This window comes from Notothenia rossii (assembly GCF_949606895.1).
Source record: "Notothenia rossii genome assembly, chromosome: 3".
NCBI lineage: Eukaryota > Metazoa > Chordata > Actinopteri > Perciformes > Nototheniidae > Notothenia > Notothenia rossii.
The window spans coordinates 68,464,637-68,482,581 of NC_136901.1; the positions used below are offsets into that span (position 1 = coordinate 68,464,637).

The 17,945-nt window shown below is 44.9% G+C and overlaps 1 protein-coding gene across 12 annotated transcripts in view; it reads right to left on the minus strand.

Annotated features, from left to right (window-relative positions):
- Positions 1 to 17,945, minus strand: part of tenm2a (teneurin transmembrane protein 2a) — a 220,585-nt gene that overhangs the window by 23,791 nt on the left and 178,849 nt on the right. For 6 of the 12 annotated variants that reach the window (XM_079671450.1, XM_079671442.1, XM_079671453.1 and 3 more), the window contains 8 exons: positions 13,509 to 13,631; positions 11,151 to 11,377; positions 10,334 to 10,529; positions 8,334 to 8,435; positions 7,692 to 7,886; positions 6,150 to 6,350; positions 4,081 to 4,266; positions 3,173 to 3,199 (listed from right to left, as the gene is read on the minus strand). In XM_079671450.1, the coding sequence (XP_079527576.1) occupies positions 3,173 to 3,199; positions 4,081 to 4,266; positions 6,150 to 6,350; positions 7,692 to 7,886; positions 8,334 to 8,435; positions 10,334 to 10,529; positions 11,151 to 11,377; positions 13,509 to 13,631 (1,257 nt within the window). The remainder of the gene's footprint in view (positions 1 to 3,172; positions 3,200 to 4,080; positions 4,267 to 6,149; positions 6,351 to 7,691; positions 7,887 to 8,333; positions 8,436 to 10,333; positions 10,530 to 11,150; positions 11,378 to 13,508; positions 13,632 to 17,945) is intronic. The other 6 variants (XM_079671451.1, XM_079671446.1, XM_079671447.1 and 3 more) reach the window with 4 other exon arrangements.

Sequence of the window (17,945 nt, forward strand, 5' to 3'; positions counted from 1 at the left end):
AACCAGCAGAGATTTTAAGAGGTTTTTGTGCCCGGTCAAGACTAGGTCCCAAACACTAACTTACTGTTCACATATTCTAATTTTTACAGTTAAGACAGGGCCAAGCTAGCTGTTTACACTTGTTTTCAGTCTTTAAGCCAAGCTAACTGGCTACGGGATCCAGCTAAATGCTGAATTTACAGATATGACAGTAGTATTCACCTTCTGAGGTAACTCTATGTCGGAAGTGTATATTTCTTTAAGACAACAACTATATCTAATCTTGATCTAAATAAGGTGTCCTTGGATTTTCACGGTTTTCATCACACTTGGCGGGGGTTTTGTTTACGTCTTAAGGAAGTGTAGTGCGAGCTCATTTATTAGTAGTCACTGTGTAGTGTATAGAGAAGGACATCATACCGTTAAACCGTTAAACCGCTGAAAGGCATGCTGGGTACAGACTTCTGTAGCTAGCTTATTAGAGTTCATTCAGACATGTAAAGACAGAGAGACAGGCACTTTTCTGAGGGACCATCATTCAACGAAATTGGTTCCTTTTATCCTCTAAATACCAAGAGATAAGAACTTTTGTTTATAAAAGCTCACTGACATTTTTTTTAAAATAATTTGCATTCACGCTGAGACACTGTTGCACATCGATGTCTTTTTAAAAAAAACTTTATCCCTGGCCTTCCAATTTTCCCATTTTGCTTTAACTTCAAAACTTTTAGCATTCACCAAGTCTGTGTGTTTGCCACATTATAATCAGGGAGAGTCGGGGGAAAAAAGGCAAAATGACACACAATGACAATGTTTTCTCCAGCAGTACAAAGAGCCTCTAACAAACTTGTCACAGTGATTTCCTCCTCAATAAATGAAGGAGCAGGATGCGACACTCTTAAGTCTACCCACGGGATATGGAGGCAAAGGCAGGGTTGACTGATAAAACAATACGTGCATGCACGCATAGGCACTTACTAAAAAACACAAACACACACACTCACAGACACACACACACACCCAGCACGACGCACCCTAGAGATATTACCTGACATTTCCCACTCAGTAGTAGTGTGCTGACACAGATTGAGGAAGGACAAAATAACCCAGCGAGAGATTATGAATATGAAATGCTTTTCATTGAGTCCCGCTCAATAGATTAATGAACATGTTTTCACTCAAGTTGCTCTGTAGGATTTTGCCCTCTAACAAATCGCTGCATCAATAAAGCCATGCATTATGAATACAAATAGTGCAATCTAAACCGTGGCAGCGGCTAAATTAACAGGCATTTCACCCCGATTGGCATTTTATCATACGTCTCAAGCACCAGGCGATGAGGGAAAGTCAACAGAGGACTTTGAGAAAGACGCCATCTTGTTTGAACTCCTAAGAAAAAGGGAGGAGGGGGGGCAGAGAAGCTTAACCACGTTTTTCAGCTCAACAAGACGAATCAAATCAAAGGTTTTTATCTTTAATTATGACCATTTTCTGCATCAGGGGACTGCTCACAACGCTGTATTAACAGTCAGGCTGGAATAGATTGTCCCCAAGTATTGAGCTCGGGGAACAAAGGCAGTTAGCAGTGATTGCCTGTTAAATGGAGTTGCCATTTAAAGCAACCAAATACTTATGAAGCACCCGGACAGGACAATCTATAGCGGGCATTGATCGGCTTGCCTGGGCAGGCCTGACACAAGACTCCTCTCTCTTTAATGCCAGGGCCCAATCAATACCCGCTCATGCTAACTAGAATAAAGTGGGATTTCAGAAACTATTAACTCCACCCTCCTCACTAATGTAGTTGGACTCTGATAAAATCCCCTTGAAAAGGAGAAGAAATTGCCTTGGGTTATGGGTCAGCACACACACTCTGGTGCGGTGTGTGTCGGGGTGTATGACTGGATAAAGAAAGATACCGCTGCGAGGGAGGAGTCAGATAGAATGAAAACTTATAGCATGAAAGAAGAATTTGAGCTAAAAGTTCCAACATATTTTCCAATTCCCCGTGTTTCCAGCTTTGTCTCCTCTAAAGGTCATGAAGTAAAGGTCACTGCCATATATCCAGCTGCCTAAAGATGGACCAGATAATGCCGCACTTCCTCGGATAAACCTCCACTCATCCACTCCTCCGGTTCCTAATGAGCTACCTTGGAAATGATATTGATTACTTTACCCCTCTGCTTCCCTTTGGCTCCATGCGTTCTTCTTTACTCTCCCTCTCTTGTCTTGCTCCCTCTTTAACCCTGCGATTTACCTTTTCTCTGGGCTGGCTCTTCATAAAACAATGAGAGCTATTCCATTAAGTGTAGAGGGTGAGAGGACACTCTCAACGGTGCTCGGGGGACCTGTACTGTCAGGCAATCTGTGCCGCTCTGTGTAACCCGACAGAAGTTCACCTGCGGGGCTATCTATTAAGCATTCCTGCCGTGCATTTGGGACAACTTACCCTAGCACCTTTCTCTGTTTGGGTTCATGTTTAACCTTACCCATGATTCTGTGTATCTTTATGCAATCTTATTTAACTGTGTTCTTTATCTGGGCTTACATTGGAGGGTATGAGTTTAATGAAAAGATAGAGAATCTGGAATAGTGCGCTGAGTCACGCTCACACAATCAAACACATACATACTCACCGAAAATAAATGTATAAACTGCTCCATCATTGCTGGGAATGTTGCCACAGATACCCAGATGTACACACACTTTTTGACACCATATTAAGGCCTTGCATCAGTGGCCTATGAAATTTGCCAATTACCTCAAAAGTTCTTTACGGCTTTTACCGTTTTCCCCTCATGTGAAGCAGCTATGTTTACGCGAAACATGACTGGAATACCTGAGCAGAGTTATGTGTTTGTGTTTCAACATTGGAAAATCTAGAGCTCACACACACACGCATGCACATCCACACACTCACAGCACAGCCCCTCAATATTGCTGATACCACACTAGGCTCTACGGTACCCCACAACACATCTAGGCTCAATGACAGCTGGCCCCCGCTGCAGCGCACTGCTGTAAGGGGGGGGTGCGCTGCAGCGGGGAGTCGTCATTGAGGCTGGCACCCTCATCTACAGACAGTTATCACCACAGAGTCTACAGAGCCAAGCCAGGCCGAAACCCACAAATGCAGCAGCTAGCTTCTACCACCACAGGCTAAGAAACAAAACACCAGAGTCAGATACGGTACCTGCTTTGTCTACCATGCTCCCATGGTCTGCAGTGGGAGAAAACATGCAAAAGGTAAGAGATGGGGAGAGTATTTCTTTTTCAATAAATGCAAGCAACATCATGCAGAGCTGAAATGAACAACAGGCAAGCTGAGATAAGCTAACACCGACAGTGTCTGGTGCTAGTGAAGTGTACTTTGCGCCTAGCTGGAGCCTGACAACTCTTTCATCTTGGGCTGATGCTGCAGTCAAAGCTGCCCTACTTTCTGATGGGGGAACGGGGAGATCATAAACTCCTGTTCCCCTGTGCGTATATATGTGTTGGCGTGCGTGCACGTTTACATGTGCTGCAGTGCGGTGTTTGTTTGTGTGTGTATCACATTGCACTCACAGTGTTTGTGGTGACAGGAAGACTTTGTCTCTCAAAGCAATGTGGGTGAATCAAAGGAATCTGGCACTCATCCATCCAAAGTGACAGTGATGTCAGAATGAGACGAGGTGATTGACTGACATTAAAGACACTCGCACATACTGGCAACACTGTGCGCATGCACACACGCACACACAAAATGCATTGGAGATATTTTTGGATCACAGTGAGGTGAAGAGTTTTATCTTTCATCCAAGTTACTTTGGTGTTACAAATGCCAAATAAACTGACATTCCTGGGTTGTGCAGTTGAGAGGCAACCCATAAGTGCCTAAATCTTGCTATATTGTAAACCTAACACCCCCACTTTTATGGTGTTTGCGCCTCTCCTCTCTGTTCGCCCACCTCCTATGTCACTCATCTTCTTCAAATGTCCCCTTTTGCCTGTACTTTTCCAGATTTCTTTTAACAAAGTGTAAAGGAGCTGCCAGTTTGTTCTGACTGGGTTTTCGGTGCCCACACACACACCTCCAGTTGACACACAAATGTGGGCGCTTACCTATGGTGCAGTGCTCTCCGTTCCAGCCCTGGTGACACTGGCACTTGCCGTCCTTGCAGGTTCCGTGTTTGATACAGACCGGGTTGCACACACGCTGGTCGCAGCTCGCGCCCGTCCAGCCCTCCTCACAGCGACAAGCTCCGCCCATACACACTCCGTGGGTGCCACAGTCCACTGAGCACACCTCTGAAGGAAGAGAGGAAGATCTGGGTCACAAACATTGTTCTGGGAATCTAAATATTAGGAGATTGGGGAAGAGGAGCCGAGTTCATGTCAATTAATACATAAATACTTTTAGCACTGCACTAACACCATGTATTCAAACCTTTCTGCATTTTGTTATTGTATGTTGAAATGTATAGATTACTCTATGATTATATATATATATATATATATATATATATATATATATATATATATATATATATAGCTAATATTTGGTAATATATGTGTATAAAAGTGCCTAAAGCAGCAAAAAAAAGCCACAACAATCAAACCCACATACACTCCACAAAAATACAATGCTAGACCTTCAATTTAAATCAGTGATAATATTTTTGTGAACACCGCATTTATTTAGTTTCTTTCCATTACAGTCACAGTTTGGGGGATGTAGATGTTGCAGGGAGCGACGGTGCATGTTTATATGTGTGACACAACCCCGCCCATGTACTCAGGACCCCCGATGTGCGGGGAGATGTAGTACGTACAGATGTTTTGATGCACATTTGCTGAGAGATCCTGCAGCGAGGAACAATGTTGTCTTTATTAAAGCTAAGCATTTATTTATTTCGTAAAAAATACTCCATCTGTGTTTGTGATCCTGACAAAGAGAAGCAAGACATGGTGGGGGACGCTGTCTGTCTTACAGCAGCTCAACAGCTTTATTTATTTGAGAAAAAGAATCCTAAAAGTTTAATATTTCATTATAAAAGGCATTTCATAAGCAATGTCTTTTCAGTTTTTCTAGGGAATTATGAGCCTCATGCACAGGAAGTGACTGCAGATGAGCTCCATTTTTCTCTTGTCCCCGACACAAACTTTATTAAATCAATTTATATATAAAAAGAAAATATGGAACTGTTTATATACTCGATGAAGGTCGAAGAGCAATTGCAATCAAACAAATAGTTTAGCAGGAAGCAAGACAGTGTGCTGGAGTTCTTCTCATTGTCACAGTCAGGTGTGCAAAGATTTTTTCAAATGACCTCCATTAGTCTAACATCACTTCATTTGCTCCCAGGGCAATTCAAAGTCAATGTCAAAGTTATAATAAAAAATTATAATCTATAAAGCTCATAATAGTTTGGCTCAAGAGAGCATATTTTACTACAGTCCAATCAGACCTCCAGCTAATGTATAGCCTGATGACCTGCTCTGTTGTTTAAAGTACAATTAAAATTGTGGATTTCTATTATCTGCTGTGTGTGTGTGTGTGTGTGTGTGTGTGTGTGTGTGTGTGTGTGTGTGTGTGTGTGTGTGTGTGTGTGTGTGTGTGTGTGTGTGTGTGGGGGGGGGGGCTTGGTGCGGGGGTGTGTTACATGTTCGCTGGTGTTGTATGTGGGTGGTTATTCTTTAGTTTTTTTCCCCCTTTGTTGTAGCTTTTTTTTCTTGCACTCACATTCTTTTATACAATGTTGTGACTTTCATGTGACGCCCATTGCAATGGAATGTGCTTTATGCAGCTTGAATTGCCCATCATGCATTTCTGGATGCTACCCTGATAATCATAAAAAGCTGTCATAACCATACTGGCCCTGACGATGATGATTGTACTTAGCATTGACACTAAAGTCCCACTAGTCACATTTTGTTCCTGTTAGCAATTTGGCTAAGATAATGCAACAGTTGCTCCAACCCATTTCAGAGCAAGTTGTATTGTTTGTGATTTTGTACATTTCATCCAGACCAAACCATATCAGCCTTGAGTAAAAAGCTAAACTAATTAGCCATGTATCCTAGGGGACCACACAACATGTTGGCAAAATGGGAAGTCAGAATCAGTTTTCGCTTAACTGTGACGCCTAGACTCTTCTTTTTTTACTCTGCTCTACTGCAGTCCTACTTACCCATAGAGCAGTCGGGTCCCATCCAGTTAGGGTCACAGCTGCAGAGCCCGGTGTCCGGTATGAAGGCCCCGTGTCCGTGGCACTGGTCTGGGCATTGGGCCCTGGGCAGCTCGCAGTGCAGCCCCCCCCAGCCCGGCTTACAGTGGCACTCCCCATTCACACAGATACCATTGTTGGAACATGTCGGATCCAGGCAATCCACTGCATCACGCCACACATACGCCCATGTGAAAAAACAAACAGGGGAAAACAAAATAAACAAAAAGCAATGCAGTCTGGACAAATCACATCGGAGACATACATTTAATACGGTTGAACTTTTGACAAAGGACATACTTTCAGTCTTTGTGTACACAAAATGATAGTAAAACAAAAGAGAACGCTATCAGACATATTGCTAAGCCAATTAAAGTGACCAATAATGAATAGCTGAGGCTATAATTGGGGCATGTCAGCAAATGTGTTCCACTCTGAAAGTGCAGCAAGGCTCGCCGACACATTATTCGGTGTGAGCGCTCGCATGCGTGCATGAGCGTGCGCGTGCATTAGTGTGTACGCGTGAATGCGCTAATACATAGGGGAGAATCTGACACTGTCAGTCTGCCAGGTTGACAGGCAGCTCTGAGTCCGAGCAGTGAGTGAAAACCAATTTGACAAATTACCTCCTCCCGGCAAAGAGCCCACCCATCCCTCTCCGTCCCGGTCGCTCCCACTTTCCTCTCCCTCTTTCTCTCTCCTCATCCTCTTTGTCTGACACCTCTCTCACCCCTCCTCCTCCTCAGGCATGATTAACCCCTATGCACATACACACATGAAATCACGCGCTCGCACATAACCTCGGCCCTCCGTTTCTGTTTGCCTGGCAGAAACTGCAGATCACAGTTATCGATTTTCATGTCGCTGGCACTCCAGGTAAATTGTTTGAGGGACTCGGCTGTGATGAATATCAGATTTGAGACCAGGGGAGAAAAAATGTGATGGGAGGGAGAGGGAGAGAAAAAAAAGAAACGCAGGAGAAAATGCTGACCTTGTTCTCCGGCCCCTGTGTCTGGACTTTTTTCTATTCGTCACTTTCTTCCCTTTGTCTTTTATTTCCCTCTCCTGATCTTCACCCTCGACACACTGCGCTCTATATTCTCCTTCCTTTCCAATTCTCTCTCTTTCTTCATACATATTCACCTGTCACTGCTACCCTGACTCCCCTTCCGTCTCTCATCCCTCTCCTTTACTCTCTCACGCTTTCTATCTTTCTTACGACCCAGAATGTGGCGGCCTGATCCTTCTTAACTAGGATCAATAGAAGCAATTTCATCCCTAAATAATATCTCTGATGTGTTTGGCTGTGGTATCATACTTCATCTGTATATATGGAGAGAAAGCAGACTCAGTCAGATTAGAGATTATGCTATGATGAGCTGTCTAACTGGAGTAAGAAGGATGTGTGAAGTGTGTTTGTTGTGATGCTCCCAACATCCATGTTTCATGAAAAAACTGAGGGACAATCATACATCCCTGAGGAACACCATATCTATTAACTCTCACCCTGGGAACAGCTCTGTCCTTTGTAGCCGATGGAACACACACAGTTGCCGTCGGTGCAGGAGCCGTGGCTGCTGCAGAGGGGATCGATGCACTGCGTGAAGGGGACGTCACACTCGGGGCCCTTCCAGCCGCTGTAACACACACAGGAGCCCTTGTCGTATTGACCGTTGCCGCTGCATAGCACCGGGCACGCCGCTGGAGAAACGGAGAATGTGGAGGGGGGAGAGACAGAAAAATAAAAAATGTGAAGACTTTTAAGAGAATGTCTTACACACACCCATCCCCGTATAGCCCCACCAACATTTCCCAGTGCAGGAGGGTGAATAGAGTGGTTAAAGGGCCTCACAGTGGCGATGACATGAAGAGTAATTACAGGCAGAGGTAACTAAACTATTCATCAAAGCTGTCTATCCCAGGTGAGCGCCGAGCCAGTGAGACGTTAGCTAAGGGGGGGAGCTGCCATTCATCATCAGTCATCTTGTCTGGGCTCCACCAAGGGCCACGCACAATCTTACCGCTCCTAATCCTCTCTGCTGGCTGCATAGAGCCTAAATGTGCCTGTTCGTCTAATTAGACGGTGGGGAAAACGGCATATATCCTTTTTTTTACGACGGAAGAAACACATTTGCGAGAAGCTAATACCTTTGGAGCAGTCCATGCCGTGGAATCCTGGGAAGCAGTGGCACACGCCAGAATTACACTCTCCGTTACCATGGCAATTGCGCGGGCACTCTTGCACTGAATCTGTGAAGGAGACAAAATGAGATGGAGAGGGAAAAGAGGGAAAGGGTAAGAGAGGAGTCTGATGGCAAGTATCAAAGCATTCGATTTGATAATTGGCACCATTCATTCTTTAAGGCACTGCAAATGGAGTCACACAGATTCCTTGCGTTCCTTTTTCACTGAATCTTTTATAGTGTGAGGAGTATGCATTTTGAATCAGACACGTCATTACCCATCCATTATTTCTCTCCATGCTGAATCAGAAGATACACAGACTCTTCTTCACCCCTGCCACGTTTTGCTTGTTTACTCTCTGGACCCACCAAGGTCATTAATACTTTATCCAGATGTGGTGGTGCGTCAGATTTTAGTGTGTTTCTGGCTCTGTGGTTACATGACCTCAGTGCTCTTTCTACCTTTCAGTGCCTCCCAACCCACTTCCCAGAAGAGAGGAGCTTGGAAGGGAGAAACAGGGTCGATGCTAATGATAAGGAGGCATTTTGGACTTTCATCCCTTCCTCCTTCGCTCTAGTTCCGCTCCTCTTACACAAAGCATGACTCAGCCTATCCACACTGCCTTCCTCTCCAACACTTCCTCCTTCTTTCTCTGTACTCAGCCTTTCCCCCCTCCCCCAAAAATCCCCACGTCTCCCTCTTACCCTAATGCCACCCTCTCTCTCACTCTCCTCTTCAGCTCCTCCTTCACTCCACTCCACTCATATCTGGTTTTGCCCCCACCATTATGTCTCTCCTCCAGCTCCCCCCTCTCCCTACTCACTCTAATTCTGCCCTTGCTGCCTCTCCCTGTCTCCTCTTCCGCTGAAAGCACTACCGCCAGATATTGACAGTGAAGGATTCTTTCACTCGGCTTGACTCTTCCTATTCACCCCCCCCCCCTCCCCCCCCTCGGTATCACACTCATGCCTCCAGCACAATTGAAATTATTTGGGGCGCTGTTTCAAGCTCTTAAAAAACATCCCATTTACAGGTTTATTTGGATGCATCCTTATCCGTTTCACACAAGCACAACACCACAACACATTCTACACTCTCTGCTATATTAGCTTATGTTTTTGAATGCATACTGTCAATTTGTGCTACTGCATTTTGGCAAAAATAAATCTTTAGACTCACTAAGCGGTCCTGCCCGCTTTACAATGTTGCTATAGTTGTGTTGCTAGTGGCAACACTGTGCACATGCGATTGTGAGTGTTTTTGCCCCCTGTGAAGGTGCAAAGTCCATATCCCTGTTAAAGGGGAACCATTGTTCCAGATCAAATGTAGGTTGATTTGGTTTTGAGGGTGGTTTTTATCAATTTGAACATTTTAAGGGTCATGTTAAGATGGTTACCCTCAATTTGTGACATGCAAGATTGTTATAGTATTGGTTGTTGGTTTTCACAAAGTTATACAAATTACGAACACAACCCTCCAGAAAGTTTCTCATTTTTTAAAATTCTTGCTAACCTAAATATCCGGTCATTTCTCAAGTACACAACATCCACATACTTTGTTGTTGAAACGCATTGGATACTCAATTTGACATTTTACCTACTATGAATATAATGTTAATGTGATTTTGAACATAGCCTATGATCAAACTAGCAGCAGTTGACTTCAATTGTGGGTACTGTAACGACTATGTTTTGATGTGTGGAATAAAACAAACACAACACCAATACTGCAGTAGGTTTCTCTTAAAAAATATATGGTGCATTGTGAGTCCAACAAATGTAACTGCAGGAGTGCAATGCTAAACTGCTGGAGTGCTCTTAAATCAGTGTCACTGTAACAAATAGCTTCATCTCTCTCTACGCTTTCCATCTCCCAAATGCTGCTGCTTAATCTCATTTCAGCTCCCAACCTGCCTCACCCTCCTTCCCCACTTATTCTCCCTCCGCCCACAACTTCAAACTCACCCATGATGTTTGTGCTGAAGGAAACCGTCTCTCTCTCCCGCCCGTCGTTGTAGAAGGCCAGGTGCCAGGCGCCGGTGTCCAGGTACTGGACGAACACCGCCTCGTTGAGGACCACCGTCTGGATGCTCCTCCTCTCCCGCGGAGACTCCACCACGCTCCACTTCTCCTTCCCATCCAGGCGCTCCATATAGTCATACTGCAGCAGAGAGAAGGACAGAGAACGTGAGGAGGTGAGAATAACATTATGAACCCTGTGATTCAACTATGAAGTGCTGCCGTGGCACTTTTCAGACTTTGAAAGATGGCCAATTGTTATATGTGCAGGGAGATTAAAAGATGGGGGAAGTAAATGTGGTTAGAAATGTCCCCAGGATGCATGAAGAAGGCCACAGAGAGACTGTCTTTCTCACTGAAAGTTTTTTTTTTAAACTGCTGCAACAACTTCACGGCCTTCACCAGTTTAAGTCAGGTCAGACAGTGAAACGCTTGTTCAGATGCAATTATCCCAAGCTACAAATCAAATCTAGTGTTAATTGAGTAGTCTCTAATTAATACGAGGCAGTAAAAGTTACATTACTGCGAAATCTAATTAAGTGTAAATCTTAAACTAAATGAGTTCTTTCAAATGACTATTATAATGAATCACAAATTAATTTAACATGTCCCATGACACAGGCAAGTTTTTTTTATCAAATGCATTCTCCGTTTTGGGTGATCAATACGAAGATAATGTGCTCCCTAATGAGTAGAATTATAATTCTTTGATTGCTTTAGATAACCCTGAAGGTGTAGAAGCTTTGGTGGAAGTTTTTTTTACCTGTGCGTGTGAGGGAGGCAGGCCCTTGCGGATGTACACTCCGAAGAGGGCATCCTTTCCGAGGGAGATGTTGAACTTGAGGAATTGGGGTTGGCTGAGGTGGAGCAGAGACCTCCAAAACACGCCCGGTGGGACTTCCTGGGTCACTCGCCTCCCGACCTCGATGGTGCCCGTGTCTATACTGCTGTTCCGGCCTGCCCACGAACCTGGAGTGAGGGGAAAAGAAACTGCATAATCTGTGATTATAGGCATCGATTGTCAGAGTCAATAGTTAATCATCACATTTAACTGAAAATGAGCTGCTATAAAAATTCATGGCCATCGAATGGTAGAAGATGAGCCCCATTAGCTTTTGCAAACTGTGCGCCCAAAGTTTATGTAAACTGAGCGTTGTGATGTGTGGCGGCGCGGATGCAAAACGCTGCCTTTGTGTCAAACGTTGTAAGATCGTAGAGTTTGTTTTTCTGGGCTAAAATGAGAGCGGGCCGATAGAACTGCAGGGCAGAGCTTTCCAAGCATCCACGGAGAGAAACACACAGCAATCCAGCAATCAGGTCAGTCATCTAAGAGCAGAGCGCTGAGGCCCAGACAGTGTATGTGTGAGTGTGTGTGTGTGCGGAATAGCGATGAAATAAAAGTAACAACGAGAGGAACAACAGCAGCATCTGGCCTAGACGGCTGGGGAACACAACACAACAGTCCTCTCATTAATACAGAATACAGACACAGAGCAGCAGCCCACACATACCTATAGTACACGCTCTGTGTGTGTGTGTGTGTGTGTGTGTGTGTGTGTGTGTGTGTGTGTGTGTGTGTGTGTGTGTGTGTGTGTGTGTGTGTGTGTGTGTGTGTGTGTGTGTGTGTGTGTGTGTGTGTGTGTGTGTGTGTGTGTGTGTGTGTGTGTGTGTGTGTGTGTGTTACAGAGCGAGATCGAGCTAGTGAAAGAAGAATAGATGGAAAACCGCATGGGGGCTTTAAAGAGAGAAGGGGGGGGGGGTGCAGTTGGTGTTTTACCTCTTTTCTGACTGAGACGATAAACCTAGCTCAATGCAACTCTGGTTAAATAGAAACACGCTAATAGCACATATAGTATCCTTTAGTTGGTGAGCGCTGATTTATATTTTTTCTTGTGCTTTAAAAATAATCTGTGAGTCTGTCTTTCATTTCTTTCTACTACAGTGTCTGCGGACCTCAGCCCTGAGCCAATTTGTGAGGACACGAATCTTTAAAAATTGAACAAAAATACAAAGAAGAGTGTGTACTGCATTTCTTGGGGACGATTTTCGTTGGCGGGTTAATACGCATTTGGCATGTTAGTGAGTATTTACTGCATTTCTTGGGGACTATTTTCAGTGGTGGATTAATACACATTTGGAATTACTTCCTGTCTGCCTTCTTCTGTTAATTTATCTGACGTCTAGCGCGCTCCGTCTTTTAACTTCTTTTCCTTTCTCTTTCTTGATCTTCCTTAGCAACGGTCATTATAGTCCTTGACAGCGGCCTGTACTGCGGTATTAACATGCGTGGTATCACATGTTCTGAATTGACCAATCAGAATAGTATACAACTAAGCTGTGTAATAAGTGAGTATTAACATCAGTAGAATTCTGTATGTGCAATGGAGTCAAACACTAAATGTTTATTGTAATAAAAGAGTGTGTTTTCATAGTTTTTTTGATTTATGGCACACAATAAAAAGCTTTGTCATTTTTAAGTAGTTCATCCCTCCGTTTCGGTCTTTCCTTAAAGATCACCTATTATGCAAAATCCACTTTGTCATGTCTGTTATACATAACCATGTGTCCCCTCAGTGTAAAGAGATTCTGAAAGTTTCAGGAAAAAAGATGTGTTCACTTTTTGACCTGATCCATTTATATAAAAACCTGTCTGAAAATGAGCTGATCAGATTCTGGCCACTTTATGATGTCATAACGATTTATTTGGCTTGTGTAACCATTAGCCAATCACCAACCAAGGTAGCCCCCCCCCCCCCCCCCCCCCACCTTATCACCTGAATCTCCTCCTAGGGCACCATTGTGTTCTTTTTAACAAAATATCTCTCAGAGGGGCGTGGGGAGTGGCTCCTTATTTTCATCTAAAGTAACAGACAGAGAATCAGAGGGGTTTATGGGATGCTGCAATGATATAGCCAAAGACTTCAGAGACATGGTTTATATATCTGAGACATATAATATATTGATGAAAAACAGTATAATAGGGGACCTTTAAGGTTTTTTGATAACATATCACCACCTATTTCCAATTGACGCAGTCATGTCGTCCAGAGTTTTGCCAACTCTACATATAGCGTGTTGATTCTTCTGTGGGGTGTGTCTGTGTGTGTGCTGCAGTTCATACCTCTGCCTCCAGAGGGCAGCGTGGCCACATCGCTGTTGACAGGCAGGCCAGCTCCCAGTCCGTTGTTTAACACAGGGCCGTCGGAGGGCTTCAGCTGCCATGTCAGACCCAGCACGTTGATGGCTGCACACAAAGGCATGGAGAGAAGAGGAGACTGTGAGGACATACGACTTGAACGGTGGATTGTCTACGAGCCTGGCACAACAAAAAGCCTCACTTCAAGGCTCATCAAGCCAAATAAATACAAGAGGGTGAACCATTAAGTCATTTAAATGGCAGCTTTTACAGAACGGCACTTTGATTCTCGTGTTAATGCGAATCAATCAAATGACACTTTGGCAGGTAACCTACAGCACACAAATGGAGTCTTACAAAACTCACAATTAAAAACCATAGGGATTTTCTTTACCTCAACCACTCACAAATCTTCTTTCAACCTGACAGCGTCTCCTTGCTTGTATTTATGCCGCCTCGCAGAGAGCAAGTGACAGATTGCTCTCTGAAGAGATGGCTCTCTGACTCTCCTTTTCCCTTCTCCTCTTTCCTTTGTCCTCTGTTCTGTAATTGTGTGGTACTGGTGGTATAAAACTACTCCAGTGTGTTCGATCCTCACTTTGTCAGCTCTCTCGCTCCTAAGTCTGCTGTCAAGCGTGACCTCCCCCGAAAAACAAGCAAAAAACAAAAAGGTCTCTTACTGTACACAAAAGTTTTAGTTTGGTATAGACATATGTTTCTACGGGTTGTAAAGGATTGGTTTAATCCATCAGATGTTCTCATATGTGAATATTTGAAATATGTTATAGAAGTGGCACCTGCAGCGTTGCATATCCACATGAACACTGTGGTGTGAGCTTTGAGGATGCACACGGTGTGGATTTGTGATCATGTGCGATGTATTATGTAGGTCTTATTGCGTTCCTCTCAACGCTGGCCCCTGAGCCCTATAACACCTGCACTGAAGCCTGAGAATCAATTTCCCTCTTGTCAAATTCCATCTCCACATGCCCAGTTTCTGCACACACAGGGACGAGCGTATACAAGTTGCGAGAGAAAGAAAGAGAGACGCGGCTTTAGGAACTGCTGCCGGGGCAGACTCATTCTCGCCCCGGTGTCCCATCTCTCTTCCTCTCTCTGTTTCTTTTTTTTAATGTTTCCTCTCTTTCTCTATCCCTCCCCTCCCTCGCTCCCGGTCAAAAGAAAGCGCTGACACCTCGGCTGCTGCTCGGCTGCTGCTCGGCCTCCACTGTCAGCTCTTTTTTTATTTTTCATGGGGGGGCTGGAGTTCAGAACAAGAGAGACGGAGGCGAGAGAAGAAGAGCAACTAAACCCCCCTCCCCCCCACACACCCCCCTTCCCTGTCTCTTCTCTCTTCCATCCACCTCTTGCCCTCGCCTCTCTCATCACGCTGACCTTCATTCCTCTACCTCTTTTCCTATTAATCCCCCCCTTTTTTCTTCTTCTTCTCCTCTTATCTTCGCCTGTCCTTCCTTGTAGATAATGCAGACATGCATCCGCGCACACATTCAGGCACACGGAGAGATGGTATCACGTGAAGCAGTCGATGGAAAGATTACCTGTTGAATCGGCAAGAGACAGTGAGCAATAGTGAGTCTATTGTGATGGCGCTCTCAATCTAGGTCATCCCCAAGAAGGCACCAGACAGCCCTATAGAAAGCGTATTGTGTATGTTTGCCCACTGTGTGTGTGTGAGGGGTCGCTGCACATCTGTGGTTCTCCTAGTTCTTTTCTTCTGTGGGTGGTTGTGGAAAGTCGACCAACAGATGGCACTCTTACTCCTCGGCGACAGGAGCTCAAAAGCTTTGTCAACAGGTTTTCTTTGCAGCAGCACAAAGAGCAGGAGAGACAGAAAGAGAAAGAAGACAGAGACAGACTCTTGTTTTCATTTACAAGCTCCATCCCTCTTATTAACAGCACTTCTTACTTAGTTAGGGTGTAATTTTAGCCCATACCCAAATGCTGAAATTGATGCATTTGGCTTTGTGTTGCCATCATTTTAAGCATTTTCTTTTCAGGTCATAATTGCCGTAATTGGTGTTTTGGAGCTGCATTGGAAGGCTTTATTAAATGCCATGCCGATAATGCCTATCTGAATTGAATTCGACTGACTGACACCAAGAGAAGCCTCTCTTTGATCTCTCATATTCGTCACGAGTAAACACACATGTACACTCAACACGGAGAGATCACAGGGAAACAGGTTTAACAAGCAAACGAGTCGGATTAAAAATAGATCTGTTGCTTCGAGAGGTTTTTATGTAATCTCAATGCATAATTCAGAGAGGCAAAGTGCTTGCCAGTATCATCTGCAAAAGACAGCATGTGAAACGGCAGCACACGTGAACCTGTGACAAAAACAAAATGATAGATAGGGGGGGGGGGGGGGGCTGGTGACAAGAGACGATAAGAAGGACGAGGTGGTGGTGGTGGTCAGGCTCAGAGACGGGGGTCAGGAGGACTTTAGGAAAAAACCTCGACAGAGAGGAGGAGACAGGAACAGAGAGAATACTGGAGGACAGCGAGAACTGAGGGAATATTAAAGAACATAAAAAATCCCCTGAAGATTTAAAAAAAAAAAAACAGGAGGAAAAACTCCAGATGATGCTGCAGAGAGGAGAGGAGGAGATGAATAAAGGCCCCTACGGATGGGAAAAAGGGGGGAAGACGAGAAGAGGATGGCAAGTGGAGAGGAAAGATTTAAGGGATGAGTGGCCCTGTATTCGTTGACTGGTAAGAAAAGATGGCCGTGATTCATCCTCTGACAGTAAGTGCTTCTCAGTGCGGGGCAATCAGACAGAAATACAATGTGTATAGGCTACGTGTGTTTGGGGAAATATTTATATGCCTCAGAGTTAAAGGGTGCAAATGGATTTCTGCATGAGAGTGGCAGAGATGGAGAAAAGGTGACTTTGTAGACAGAGAGTGTCCCCAGACTGGAAGATATATCATCATCATTCTTTTCCCTGGAACATGCTTCAAACTCCTTTCCTCTCTCCGTGCGTTGTCATGTCTCTCCCGTCCCTGTCTCATCTCAACCATATCATTGCCTATTTAAAAGGCAGCATCTCCCATTCAAGCAATTGCACTGCTCCTAATTGCACCAAAGCCAAAGTGGCCCTCTTGCATGTATTTCTTGCAATGTGATTACGATTACACACACACAGAGACTGCAGGCAACACACTTCTCTTTGCCATCTCCCCTGGCCGTCCTGGTAAATGCATATTAACTGTTCTAATTCGCTACTAAATTAACAACTCTGACCTCAATTAGGGCGGTAATTGTAGCTGAGGCCAGCCCCCCATCCTCGGCCCGGCTGCAAATTGGTTTAGGAAGCCCTTTTCCCCTGCTTTTTCTAAACACCTCCCCAATTCCAAGGCCCCTCATTTGGTCCAGAACAAACACAAAAAGAAACCACCTTAAAAAAAAACGCACCGTCGCTGTTTCTTTTTTAACCGCCTCACTCTTTATCTCTGCGGCAAAGGGGTGCAGTGCTAATACGGAGGGAGAGGAAGAAAAAAAGCAGCCTCTAGTTTCTCGATATCCAGCAGCCATTTGGGATATTTCTTAGACTTTCCCACACAATAGCCACTTATGTAGTCTATGAATAAAGCAGCTTTCTCTCTCAGCTAAGTTTTGAAGGCGCTCGGCCGCTCGCTGAGATCATTTAGAGTCTCCGACGGAGGGACGGGGGCGGCGGTTGGCTGCTGCCCTCGGGGGTCATAGACACTGAGAGAGACAATTTGTCTGCTGCTGAGTGTATCTGGGTATGCATGCTTATAGCTTGGTATTAACAACAAGTACGCGCGCGCGCGCGCGCACACACACACACACACACACACACACACACACACACACACACACACACACACACACACACACACACACACACACACACACACACACACACACACACACACACACACACACACACACACACACACACACACACACACACACACACACACACACACACACACACACACACACACACACACACACACACACACTGCTGCTGCAACCCCCGACGGGGCCTCCTCACCCAGCTGATGCAACTGAACTGTAATTGACTGCAACACAAAAGGTTATGTGAGTTTTTTACCTGCAAAACAGTGTCTACCAGAGAGAGACGGCAGCTCACTCAATCACACGGCAGAAATGGCTTCCTTATTGGCACTGAAATATTGAGACGGCTCGGCGCAGATGTAGCTGTGTGTGCGCGTGTGTGTGCCCGTGATGGGCTAAATGAAAAGAGATGTGAATCTGAGTGATGTCCTCCTTTTTCTGAATCCTCATTTCCTCTTCAGATATCTCAACCCTGACCCCTCCCCGCGCCTTCTCTTCTCCACATCAACCCACTCTGCAGCGTCTCATCCCTCCCTATACCTCGGTCCTTTCCCTCTCATCGATCTGTATTAGAA